General features: G+C 42.9%; 1 protein-coding gene across 3 annotated transcripts; it reads right to left on the bottom strand.

Moving 5' to 3' along the window:
• Positions 1-2,515: 2,515 nt before the first annotated feature.
• Positions 2,516-12,712, bottom strand: LOC104008833 (pantetheine hydrolase VNN2). 3 transcript variants are annotated; one of them, XM_087777465.1, is made up of 9 exons: positions 12,586-12,706; positions 12,023-12,430; positions 10,470-10,701; positions 10,234-10,364; positions 8,959-9,151; positions 8,067-8,358; positions 6,692-7,065; positions 6,354-6,524; positions 2,516-5,049 (listed from the first exon to the last, which is right to left on the bottom strand). In XM_087777465.1, the coding sequence occupies exons 3-9, from the start codon at positions 10,680-10,682 to the stop codon at positions 4,930-4,932; spliced, it is 1,494 nt and encodes a 497-aa protein (XP_087633591.1). In that variant the 5' UTR covers positions 10,683-10,701; positions 12,023-12,430; positions 12,586-12,706; the 3' UTR covers positions 2,516-4,929. The 3 variants fall into 3 exon arrangements, with proteins under 3 accessions (XP_087633591.1, XP_087633590.1, XP_087633589.1); XM_087777464.1 differs by lacking the exon at positions 12,023-12,430 and having other exon boundaries at positions 12,586-12,712; XM_087777463.1 differs by lacking the exons at positions 12,023-12,430; positions 12,586-12,706 and adding an exon at positions 10,950-11,300.
• Positions 12,713-13,202: the final 490 nt, after the last annotated feature.

The following is a 13,202-nucleotide window of genomic DNA, read 5'->3' as shown; positions in this document are numbered from 1 at the left end:
AGGCAAAGTTAAAATCATGTAGTTACAATGATTTTTATATTGTACATATTTGTAGTGGAAATTCACTGCTGCTGTGAGAATATCTGAACAGACAATGAAGTATTTCACTTACAACTTTATAGTAATGAATAGCTACAAGAAACATTTTAATACTTTCATAGATGGAGGCTACAAGTGCTTCTGCTAATTCTTAATTGTTTTCTAAACTGAAAGAGAAATTAACATATTGTTGTCAATATGCTAAGTTTCTGTTTCGCCAAGACTGCTCATTTCTAGCTGTGTCTGACCCACAGGTAGACAACACTGGGTAATGCTGTTATGCTCATCTGTGGCTTCAGTAGGAGGTGCTGTTTGTCTACAATGTCAAGAGGTTAATTTTTAGAAGGCATACTGGAATTATTTCTCTGTTGGACTCTGTGACATCTCATAGTCCATCACAAGCCACAGAGAAGCATTCCTGTATTAGCTGTGGTAAGCCTTTTAATAATTGTTGCTGTCTTTATTGACCTGTGCAAGTTATTTCTCTTTTTCAGCTTTCCTGCCCTGATGGTGGACGGTGACATTGCAAACGCTGTCTGGATGAGGTGGGGTTATAATTTGGTTCTTGGTTAATTAGAAATGTATGAATTCTTCAATTCAAACTCAGGTCATTCTGACTATCACTCTATATCTGCACTGATTCTGTGTACCTAGGAACAGTGTCCCACACTGCTAAGTAATTCACCTATGATAACACAAGTTGTTCATAAACATTTAGTATTGTATGACTGAGCATAATAATTGCACAATCTCTGACCGCACCGTGCTGTTCCATGTTATTTAATGGATAACTTGAGGTCATGATGACTAAAATATGCATACAAGGACATGGCTACAGTGTCCTGCTCTCTTTAAAAAAAAAAAAAAAAAAGAAAAAGATTATTAAGATTCTGTCACTATTTTTGCTCAAGGTCTGTTTGCTTTAATTCAATATGTACAATAAAGTACATTAGATTTTACTCAGAGTTAAAGTTTCCCTAAAGTTGTTACCAGTCTTACTTAAGTCAGCCATAAGTTTTGGATCACACTGTTTTAACACAGTGTTTTTCTGCCTTCACCTGAAGCCTTGCATCAGTGAAATCTATTAAGGACTTGTTTTTCTCTCCGTGTGCTCAGAGACACCATGGACAGGTGGGTCTTGTTTGCTTTGGCCAGCATCAAGGTATAAGGAAGAAATATTGACATGTGAAGAGCAGGCTTTTCCAGCTTAGAAAAAGATGGGGTTCATTAGGATACCATCTGGAGTAGCTTTTGAGGTGGAGTCATTGACGTGAATTACATATAAATTAATTTGATACTTCTCCTCTGGCGTATCTGTCCCAGAGTCAGTAAACACTCCTGTTCTTTCAGAAACTCAAATTCTGTCCCATAAGGAAAATGTAGGAGAGGCCTTATTTTTTTTCCTAAAGATGAGCTAAAGTTCTCTCTTTTCTAACTCCCACCTAGCAGGTAGGAAAGTAAGTGCATAGCTGGTTAACTTTCTGTGAATTCAACAGAAACTGTTCTAGGTGAATGTGATTTGTTGTATTTGTCATTCATTATCTCTCTGCTTCTGTATTCTGAACGTTTCTGTAATTTGAATCATTTGAAATTGCCCTTTATTACAAAAACTCACATTTCCTAAAACTGAACTGGTCACTGTGACCACCAAGTTCCTCAGCTGAAGATCTGGTTGGTTTTTGCACTCCTTCCAGGGAACCCTTACCCAAAAGCAGGGTTCGTGGTTCTTGCACATTAAAATGATGGAGCTATTCTGAGGCTGCTGCAACGGTCCATGTAACTTCATCCTCTGCTTGGTTAAATTCTCGCTTTATCATCAGAAATGAGAAAGGGATTAGTAAACTCCTCAGTGGTCCATTGTATGGCACCCTCGTTACCCTCTCAGGGAGAGGAAAGCTGTGCAGCAAATCTTGAAAACTACAGGTCAACCATTCTTCCGATTTCATTTTAGTGTCATTTTCAAAGAATCTTGGACTTCTGCATCCCTAATGGATGAGGCTTGAGAGTCCTTTCCTAATATCCTATAAGCTACTTAACTAGGAATATCAGTTGCATACTGCCCATTTCCAACTCTGACAGTCTAAGACATTCAGCTCTGCATGTATCTGGGAAGTACTCCATACTTCAGAAATACCAGCAAGCGGTATGTGAGAGATTTTTATGTTCAATTATCACAGCCTGAATAGTGACAAGGGAGCAGAAAGTGGCATAAAATCTACCCTTGAATAAAAGAAAAATATTTCTTTAAAATTTAGTTATCTCCCCAGGGGCCCAAATTCATTAACACTAATGAACTCTCACTGACTCCACTGCTACAGATATTTTTGGAAAGTTTAACCTGATAGGAGAAAGATAAACCTAGTAATAATAAACTGAATGTCTACAATTCTGCACAATCCAGGTCCCTGAACTGTGTTCCTCTTCAGTTTCAGAAAGATTTTTATAAATTCCATGTCCATTTGGAGTACATGAAATACTTGGGATTTAGAGTACCAGCAACCTGCACAGTATTTGTTTGTTTCAAGAGTGCCACTGATGCACATGAGGCATTTTTCTCTAAAATGCCCCCAGATTCTTCTTTTTTGTGGATTAGCATATAAAGCTATTGATGCCAACCAATGAAAAAAGATTTTAATCAAGTGATTTGACTGTAACAACAAAAACAAAAGTCAAATTGCGTTCACGTGGCACTCTAGTAGCGGTTCCTCTTATTTTTATTTTTTTCTTTTCCACATGAGCAATGCTAGGCCAGGTAATAAAAGCATATTTCACTTGAAGGGCAGCCAAGGGGGAGATGGAGGTGAGCAGCAGGGCGCACAAGAAGGAGGTGCGGCACTGGCTCCACACCTGAGTTTGCAGCTCTTGCCATGCCTGCAAGGTTGGAGGATCTGCAGGAGGCGGCAGCTGCTCCTGAGCTGGGCTCCCTCTTTCTTCCAGCCCTATCCTGTTGGAGCCAAGGCCTAAGTTGCCTCAAGGAGTGACCAAGACTAAAGGTATCAGGGGTACCTCTTCTGGGGTAGAGAGGGAAAAAGCAGGGTTCAGGGCAGCAGAGAGAATTATGTTTTCGAGTTAAAAACCATTTTAGGATCTTTCTCAGCACTGGAGTTTACAAGCCAGGATAGCTCTTGCCTTTCTCAGAGCATTTCCTTGAGCTCTCCCAGGGCAGATGGCTGAGTGAGCAGCACTGGGGATGGATGGGAAAGCACCGCCATGGGGACCAGCCCCAGGGCAAAGCTCCCGGCTGCTCTGCTGCAGAGACACTTTCCACCATATGTGCCCGACTGTGCTGACCCCAGTGCAAACCAACGGACCTGCGTGGTCAGCAGGACAATGCTGCAGTTCATAACCAGCACGCTCAGTCTTGTTTGCCTTTCCCAAACTGGCTCGGGGAGCAGGGTCAGCTCCCACCATTCAGTGTGGCTGTCTGCATCTTGAAATTCTGGACTCCACATGCACTTCACACCCAATGGTCACATAGGATTGGTACTGCCACAGATCGGTCATAATCTCCTTGATCAAAACCTCCTCTGTTTGATGAAAGACTAGGCTGTGTTACAACCACAAGTCAGGTGAGAAGATGGTGAGGTGCTGGACAAGGCACCAGCAAGCACAACCTCGAGGCCCTGCCTGTCTTGAACAACTGTTCCCAAGCGGTACAGTCCCTCCGCTGAAGTACAAGCTCAGCTGTTTTATTTCCAGGATGAAACAAGTCCTGGAAGGAGCCTCCAAAGTTGTGTGCTGAGAAGCAGCAGCACATGGGAAAACAGAAATCATGTGATTTCAACAACTTCTGGATAACATACGTTGGTGTGCATGGGGTGGGAAGCCACAGAGTGTGTCTTATGTGCCACATTTAGGGCAGCTCAGTGCTAAGTGTGGTGCAGGCTGTGAGCCAGTGACGTGAAGGGCAGTAGACGCAAAGGACTGTGGGATAAGCATTGAGGCAGGGACCACTCCAAGGCGTATGTGGTGCGAATGAGGCCTGTTTGGTGCAGAACGTGACAGACAGAAATCCGGCCCAGGACTGCCAAGTTTTACATATCATTGCTAAAGTCCCAAATAATGCCCATTTCTCACACTACATGGTAAAATGTGTTTCAGGTACTAAAGCATTGCCTATTTCCTATGATTTTACAATTTTGAAGAAATTTTGCAAATACCCGGGAGAAGGTGTTGGCATACCATGTTTATATGGTAAGTCTGATCTGAAATGCATTGGACACAGCACACGTCTTCCATGCACAAAGCGGTGCAAGCTCAGAGGGACTGCAGAACTGAGGATGCCTTACGGAGCTTAGCCAGACTCAGCGCCTGTGTGGGTTGTGGACGACTACTTTCTCTCTTTAAGGCTGCGTGTCAAATAATTTAGAATCTGGTTTTCTCTTCATTGTACAGTCCCTTGGTCAGAATGGGGCCAAGGCCCACTGAGCATTAGGGAGGCCCTATTCATTGGTGTGTAAGGCTGAGAAACACGGACACTTAGTGCTTATACAGTCTAAAAAACAGGAAGGGGCAAAAGGGACAAAAAGGCTTCTTTGGGAAAGATTTGTTCTGCAGCAAATTGGCAAACTTCACATTTCATACATTTCAGTGTAAGTCTTTTTTCTACTGTTATCCTGGCAATCTACATGGTATCTTTGGGAAAACAATAATTTCTAATTAAAGATTTCATGTGACAGAGCATTCATACTAAAAAGCAGTTGCACTGGCTGAAGCACTATTAAAAAATGCCACTGATACAGGTACACAACAGAGTGATCACATTGCTTTCTTCTAAATAAACTCAACTGCTGGGGCTGCTGAGCAAGACTGCAGAATAAGAATGATACATGATAACTGCCACGGCTCATGAGGAGGTGGATCACTGTAGGGAATTCCTAAGGAGTTATGTTATGGGGAAGTTCGCAGGGGATGCGGCAGGTCCTTTTCATAAAGCCTTCCAAAAAGCGTCGCTGTTATGAGCGGTTTCGATGTGCCATGCTTACTTTTCAAACGTCCATCACGTAGCACCTAGTTGAAAAGAGAAAGAATTATACTAACCATCCACTAACAGAGTAGCAATATTGCATGGTCCAGAAAGGATAGACCTTAGAGGTTGAATATTTTGATGCAGCCCTTTTAAAAGACGATCGTGAGAGTGAAAGGAACCAGAATTCACTCTGGCTCTGCCATAGCCTTCCCACATTTTCTTGGACCTGAAGGTCTTTAAAATTTCCTCCAGCTCCATCTTTGGAAAAAAAAGATAATTTTCTCCACCTCATAAGACACTGAGAGTGAGTATAACTGGTTTGTTAGGTTCTCATTAGTTACTCGTACATGGAAATGAAGGTTGTATACATATCTAGGACAGTAATTTGAAATATTTTTTGATTTGTAGATCCCAAAACAATGAAACAATTTCTAGATAGTAGTAGAGAATTTCAAACTACATGTCATATGTTGCTTTTCTTAGTTACTTTTTACAGATCAATTTGAAATCACTGTTGTTCGTAGACTGTGAATACCTGAAACTTTTTAAGAGCCTCTATGACAAAAAACAAACATGTATTTGTTAAGAAAATATAAAATATTTTTTAAATTAAACCATGATCATATTTTAGCATGCCAATAAATGGTTTGATGTGTATATTTGTACAGAAGCCCCATTCAAAACATATGCAGGATGAGCAATGGTTTTCCATTCTCTGCCTTGAAAATAATCACCCTTGTTTCCCCTAAAACTCTTCAAGTCTTTTTCACTGTCTTCATTGTGTCTTGTAAGTTATTAAGTACCTCTTCCAAATCAATTAAGATTTCATCTAGCCTCTTACATAAACGTAATCTAAGGTTTATGAATGAAAACTTGTTTTGGCAAAAATTTATGATGAAGTTTCAAATTAAAAGAATAAACCCTACAAAATCCTCAAAAATCCCTTTTAACATTTTTAACTGCATAGGATCTCTGCTCTTATGCATGATACTCATTAGTATTTTTTCTTGCTTGGACAATTTCTCAGAGTATTTGATTTCTTTGTCTCCTAAAATGCCCATCAGCAGAAACCTGTAGAAAATAGCACCTCGAAAGCTGCCATTTATAGATTTGGGACCTGAAGTGGGAAGGCATATTTGCTAAAGAAAACACTGAAGAGATCCTCAGCCTTAGCATCTATACGTTCTCACCAGTAAGGATTAATTCAATCCATCTGTTTAAATGTCGTCTTGAGTTACGATGCGCTGAACCAAGGAAAGTGGTTCTTGGATGGGACTTTGCTGCCGCATCAGTTTTCCAGCACCTGGAAAACCCTGCATGAAACAGCTCCAGGGTGTTCCATTACCTCAAACTCCCCGGGGGCCAGCTGCACCCTGCTGTACAAGACTTCTGGAAAGACGTAGTTAGTGCCAAACGTGCCACTGAGGGAGAACATCTCAAACTTGGTCTGCGCAGTCTCCACCGGCTGCCCGCACGTGTTCAGGTCTGCACTCTTGCACTTGAGCAGCGTGCATATCTGCGGGGAGGAGGGTACAGAAAGGCAAAATACCACTAAGCTTTCAACAGTCAAGAGCTGGATTTGATTGTAAGAAAAGTTCTCACAATGCAGGAACAAACAAGTGTTTTGGGATGGTTGGGATGTAGGCATATACAACCCACACTCACCCCTACAAAACCAATTACCTGCCAATGGTATTTTATCAGAGAACCGTGAAGCCCATCAAATGCACCCAGGACATAAACTTCATCTTTGCTCTTGTTTGCCATCCGATAGACCAAATGACAGCAGAGGTCTCCTTGGCAGACCGTGTAATTTCCAGCTTTGTGCCTGAGTTCACTGAAAGTGAATATATCCCGCCGGACAGCTCCCGAAAAAGTGTCTTTTTCTCGTGGAAATTTCTTGATGCTTGTGGCAAAGGAGCTCCAGTTGACGGCAGGGGGGTAGGTGGGAGAAAGACGGGGGCGTGCGCTCAGCTCTGCTAGCAGGAGACATCCCTCCTCAGTCGCACTGTCGTAATGGTAGGTGGCAGGTCCCTCCGGTGTGAATAGCCCGCTGCCTGCCAAGGACACCCACCAGCCCTCTGTCAGCCGGCACCCCAGAGCCCAGCTCAGCAGGGGGGCCAGCCACCCCCTGTGCATCACTGGTGGGCTTTTTCGGTGATGTTATTTTCAGTCAACACATTACGAGGAATTTTGGAAGGATTTTAAAGCACAAAACCACTAAAATACCCATCCTAGTGTAAAACCATGACCTAAACTTCATAGGTTAAACATGACCTTCAAAGGTTTTGTGCTTTGCTGGATCTTGAATCTGGGCCTTAAATGGCAATTTGACACGCAACCATCCCTATTTTTGTAAGAACTTAAGTTAATTTAAATATAAATCAGAGCTCTAAGAGTGGCATATTTGCCAAAGAAGGAAACGGTGGGGGTAATTACCTTTCACAGAAGGAAAACAAGGGCCTAAACTCAGCTCAGTCTATTTAGGGCAGGCAAAAGTGTTCCTTTCAGGCTATGGCTTCAGGGAAGAGTTGCAGATGCAGCTACAGCAATGTTTTCTCAGTTTACGGAAAAAAAATTGGCAGTAAATATCTATGCAGATCAAACCGAAACATAAATATTTCTAATTCTTCAGCAGCCACAAAAACCTGAAAATGTTTTATTTAATATACAACAGGAATCCTCCTTTTGGTTTTAGGTTATCAGGTGCTGTTTAAAACATTTTTTTCTCCATTGAACTGTTGATTGAATTTTAAACAAAAATTCTGCTTCTAAATGAAAGGCTGAAAATTAAGTGAAACTTTGTGCTATTTTTGAAATAAAATTTCACTTCTACATTATCAAAATTTCATGTCATGCATTTTCTAATTTTACCTCTCCCAAAACATTCACCGTTTCCTTGCCTGAAGCTGTTTACTACATTCAATACAACATCAAGAATATTTTTAGTCTGATTGAAACACTATTTTCCGGAGACTTCACTATTTGTAAAACATTTTTGCTTGCTTCTAAATCGAGTACTCTGAAGACAATTTCCCTTTTCCCAAATGCAACTCACCTGTCATTGCCAAGTTGATGTTGTGAGTATTTGCTGAAAGCAAATTGACTCCCATGCCCATAGCCCAGGCAGAGTGAAACTCAACCGCAGTCAGAAATGGCAGGACGTTCATCCAAGCCGTTGGGAAGAGCACGGAGTCCACCTGCAACTCGCTCACCAGGACCACGGCAGGCTCCCGGAAAAGGATGTCGAAGCACGTGAAGATGCCAAACTTCCCAAAGGGGGTCTCAAAGGTGACAGCTTCTGGCTCTTTAGGGTAATTAAACTGAGTTTCTCTTCTAAATAGGTTATACTGCAGATGAAGAAAATGGCATATTAGAAACTAGAAATAAGGCAAGGTTATGAACAGCTACTTTTGCATCTGAAATAGACATTAAGGCAAAGCTGGGGGTTGAGACACCTGAGCTGGCCAGCACAGTGGGTTTGCATCCATCCAGCTGACCCTCTCCCTCTGCGAAATGAGGTGGCTGCACCCCAGCTGCCTCCTGGAAGCAATGCCCAGCCAAAATTAACTGCTAAACCCTGCCAAGATGTCACCTGCAAAAGCGCTATCTGGCTTGGCTAAAACTGTGCCATGGACAAGCTAACATTTACTGAGTATGGAGAACTCTGTCACCACTTCTTTCCCATTTAGTATCATAAATGTAGCCCTTAGGTGTTTGGTATCCGGCATGCGCTCTGCAGCTGCGGTGCTCCTGGGAATAATGCCTGATCGATCAAGCACTTGCCTGCTTTTCCTTCTGGCCATAAGATCCTGGCGTTGGATCATCCTGGATTGGTTGTTGCTCTACAGTTATGTAAAATTATTTTATAAACCATCTGAAATTGATGCCAGAGAGATGAAAAGTATACTGATAACCAATTACAGGGTGATGCTGAAGTGCCTCTTTACCTTGTGGTAACGAGCCACCAGTTTCCCCTCCGGGTCAAAGACGACATCAGTGTTATACTGATAGCGACCATCGCTGGGGCAGCTGGGATCACTGGAGTTACACGGCTTCTTGTCCCCGATGTTTGCAACCACATAGATGGAGTTATTCCTGGCCATGCAGCTGAGTCGTTCCTGCACTGGTGCTGGAGCAAATCTAATGCATGTTTGGTGAAAGAAAAAAACAAAAAAAATTTACAAGTTTAAGTTCAGATGTGGAAGAAATGCATTCAAAATTTCTGTTCCACTAACTGCATATCCCCAGGTGCAGAAAAAGGGATAGATCAAATCATAGTTTCTGTTCATTTTCTTCTCTGTTCATAGCATCATTTTAAATTGCTAGTCTCTTTTAGCTTTAAAAAATGGTCTCCCTGTGTTCTTCTTTCCTGTATCTTTAACAATGTTATTTTCTTTGTGGATATAATTCTCAGCTAACACACATACAAAGATATGGACATCTTCAGAAAACAGGAGAGACTAAATCAATATACAAATATAAACTTAAAATAAATTAAAAATAAATATTCAGGCAGACCTAAATTGTGATTTAAAAGACCATGTTAGCCTTTTTTAAGACTCTTCACTCTGTTTAAGGCAGCTGCCCATAAGCTTTTAGTAAAAAGTGGCCACAGCATTTACAGAGGTGAGGACTCTTGAAATCTTGCTTCATAAAGCCTCAGAACAGAAGAATACAAAAGCTTAGCTTAGACATGAACCTGGTCCTCGTGGTGTCCCTTGCTCACACACATTCAGAGCACCCTGTGTAACACAGCAGACTGCAAGCAGTTGGATTTCTAAAAGACAGTTCTTTCAGATCTAGGGAAATATTTTGTGCAATTTGATTTAGAAATCACCCATCCACATGAGCTGAGGATTGAATCACCTTGTCTAATCTATGCATCTGACATGGTAATAAACTAGCTTATACTTACAGAAGATTTTCACAATTGATCTGAAGTGATAAAGTTTTACACGTTTTAAAAATAATTATTTTGCCTAAAATTTCCTCACTTTCCTCCTTTTGCAATTTTTAAAAGTGAGACTGTCTCAATGCTTTTTATCTTGTGTATTCCCATTACTATTTAATTAAGAGTTCTGCTTGATGCATCTCATTTCTACAGTACTTGAGATTTTTAATAGATTAAAAAAGATAACAGTTCTTAGGCATTTACTGGGAGCAGCTCATGACTCCATGAGACACCAGTTTGAAACCACATAAATCCCTGCAGAAGAAATCACCTTGTGGGGTCGGTGCAGGGAATCCAGTTCACCACCGGATCAGGGATATCCTCCAGGTAGGGGTAGATGGTTTCTCTTGTGAAAAGCCAGCCGTAAATGCCGTCTTCAGGAGTCACAATGATGTGGGCACCCTGACACGAACAGGCTGCGTTAAGAATTCACCCATCAACAGATAACGAGGGGGGTCAGCAGGAGCAGAAAACACTAATTAACAACGCTCCCGCTACACCTAGTACCTGCCGGGCGGCTTCCTTGATGGCCCCTTCCAAGACATCCATGTTTTTGTTCATCAGGGCCAAAGCATCGTCAGGAGAAACGGGCTTGCCAGTGGCGTCTGGCAGGATGACCGCATGTTCGTAGACGGCTGCAATGAAGGTGTCGGAGGCAAGGGCCTGAAGGGCTGTGAGTGCAAACAGTGCAGCGTGCAGCAGAGGCCGGGAAGGGAGCATGGCTGGTGCCTTGCAGCTCCTGGATCGGGCATGGGGAATATAAACCAAATAGAAAGAGGAGGAGTAAAGACTAACAAGTTTGCTTTGGAAATAATCTTCTATTGAGTAATCTGGGAAGGTACAGAATAGTTCTGCCAAGAATCATTGGCATATATTTATAGTAAGAAGTCAAAAAAACATTTATAAGAATTGGATCTTGTTTCCTGTAAAGAGAACATGTCAGAAGCCACGCTGACCTACAAGAGCCTCCATGGAAGGCGCACTTACCCACTGCATCCGTACATCCCTCTCCAGGCTTCCAAACCCATCTTGGGGTGAGCCCAGACTCTTGTAGTTAGGGCACACTACTCCATATAACCTTACTGTGTGTGGCTGCCATCAGTTAAAAATTCAGCCAGGGCTGAAGGCAGACCACCTGTGGGAAGTACAGCCCTCATGCTCCAGAGTGTAACTGATTCATCTACGTTTATGAAACACATGGTCCTGCCATGCCTCTTGCCTTTGGCCAATGGCTTAGTAAAGATGTATCAGGTGTCCTGAGAGCGTCCTCTCTCCTGGGTTCATACTGCTATATAAACTAACCCTTGAACTGTGCTGATTTCTTTGCCTAGACCTAACATGCTCGCTTGTTTTGTGAGAAAGAATTAAACAACACAAATTTTTTTTTTTTGCTATTTTTGTTACAAAAGGCATTTTTTGCAGAATAAGCAATTTGAAATTACTCACACAAAGCAGTTTTTTTCTCACGGAAAGCAATTTTTGCATATTATTTTGGAAACAGAATATTACTACTATAGTTTCAGGTGCTTCATAAAAAAACCTTTGTTAGAACCTGCTGTATGTCAGTGAGGGTAAAGGAACATAACCTGGCTAATCATTTACCACTCAGCAAGAAACCAAGGAAAATATTCTTTATCCTAACAATATCTTCCTCTTCACTATGTAGTTTCACCCAGAAGTCTTCTTTTTGTTCATCAGTGCCAAGGCCTCCTCAGGAGAAACCGGCACTTCAGTGTCCTCCGACAAGACCACGTTGTGCTCATAGACGGTTGCAATGTAGCTGTCCAGGGCACAGGTCCCCAGAGCAGACAGCACCAAAAGCACGGCAGAGGCACGAGCTTTAGGAAGCCCCATGTCTGGAGCCTGGAAGTCACCCAAGAGGAGGATGGGGCAAGCAAAGACAGGGGCTTTAAAAGGGGAAGTCTTGCACAAAACCTGGGAATTCCCCACAGTGGCAGAAAGGTGACACCAGGCGATGCAATCACCGTGCCCGGAAAGTCTCAAAACATCAAAGGCAAGAAAAGCGCCAGCGTTGAGCAATTCTGCCTTACACCACTCACCACTGTGCTGCAGCTGAAGAAACAACGTTGCTTGCCAGATGAACAAATGATTCAGGCGCGGCACTGCTGCAGTAATGCAGCTCAAGGCAAGCCCAGGTCACAGCAGGAAAACCAGCCAGAGTTTGGGAAATCTCAGCAAAGACCAGCACGGACACATTCCTGGCCAGACTCGAGGGCGCGGGGTGCAGGCAGGGCTGCAGGAGGCAGGCGGCCGGTCCCGAGCTCAGTGTTGCCACACGGGCGCTACCTGTGCCACCTCAGCTCAGCACAGCACCGGCTCAGAGTTGTGGGGCCTTTGGGGGCTGCTCCGCATCACAGAAGGGCTGCCAGGCACCTGTTTGCCTGAGCAAACCCATCAGCACATCGCTCAGTAACTGAGCTCTGAAGATCTCTGGTCCCCAAAGGTCTCTGTTGGAAGAGTATCATGAATGGGAGCCACAATTTCTAAATTTTGCCTATTACAACCTGCTTTCTTAAGTCTACAGATCACTCCAGCAGAAATCTTGAAGGTAAAGCTGCACATGCACAAAAATCACTTGTATCTGGTTGCCCAAGTTTCTTACCTTCTTTGGTTCTGACTCAGCTCTCAGATAACGACACGCTTTTTTGCTGCACTTCCATGGAAGATGCGGTTATTGTTATCAGCGGTTTCACACAGCCTTCTCTTTATACAGACTGAGTCGGTATGTGGATGCATGGGTAGACTTGCATAGGATTACTTTCTGTATGCTTGACTCACTTCACACAATAACACATTTCACAATGATAAATGTTATGCAATCTTTGTAGCAAAAATAATTTAGTGCTATGGTGGCTTATGCCAGTCTTCTATAGGAAAATATTCAACATACAAATATACCTAAACCAAACCACAATGGCCTTGAATCAAATCCTGAGTTCAAGATACTCACCAGGTTCAGGGTTGGGATCATATACTACTTGCACACACATTCCCTTGGCCTCTGGCCTTGGCCAGAGGACTGGCATCAACAGTGAACAGACCTGAAGCCTCTCAGCTCCTGGACCAGCCACGCGCTCCCGCTGAATCCCTTCTGCATTGCAAGATGAGACCTTCTTGCATGCCATATCCTGCCTTAAATCCAGATCCTTTCCCTGGGAGAGAGCTGCAGTATCACCCACCAGGTTCCTGTGGGACAAGTACAGTGTGTGCACTGAATCT

Source organism: Nipponia nippon, unplaced genomic scaffold (assembly GCF_047370975.1).
Source record: "Nipponia nippon isolate SJK-2023a ecotype South Korea unplaced genomic scaffold, ASM4737097v1 scaffold_4, whole genome shotgun sequence".
Taxonomy (NCBI): domain Eukaryota; kingdom Metazoa; phylum Chordata; class Aves; order Pelecaniformes; family Threskiornithidae; genus Nipponia; species Nipponia nippon.
This window is presented reverse-complemented; position numbering and strand designations above follow the sequence as displayed.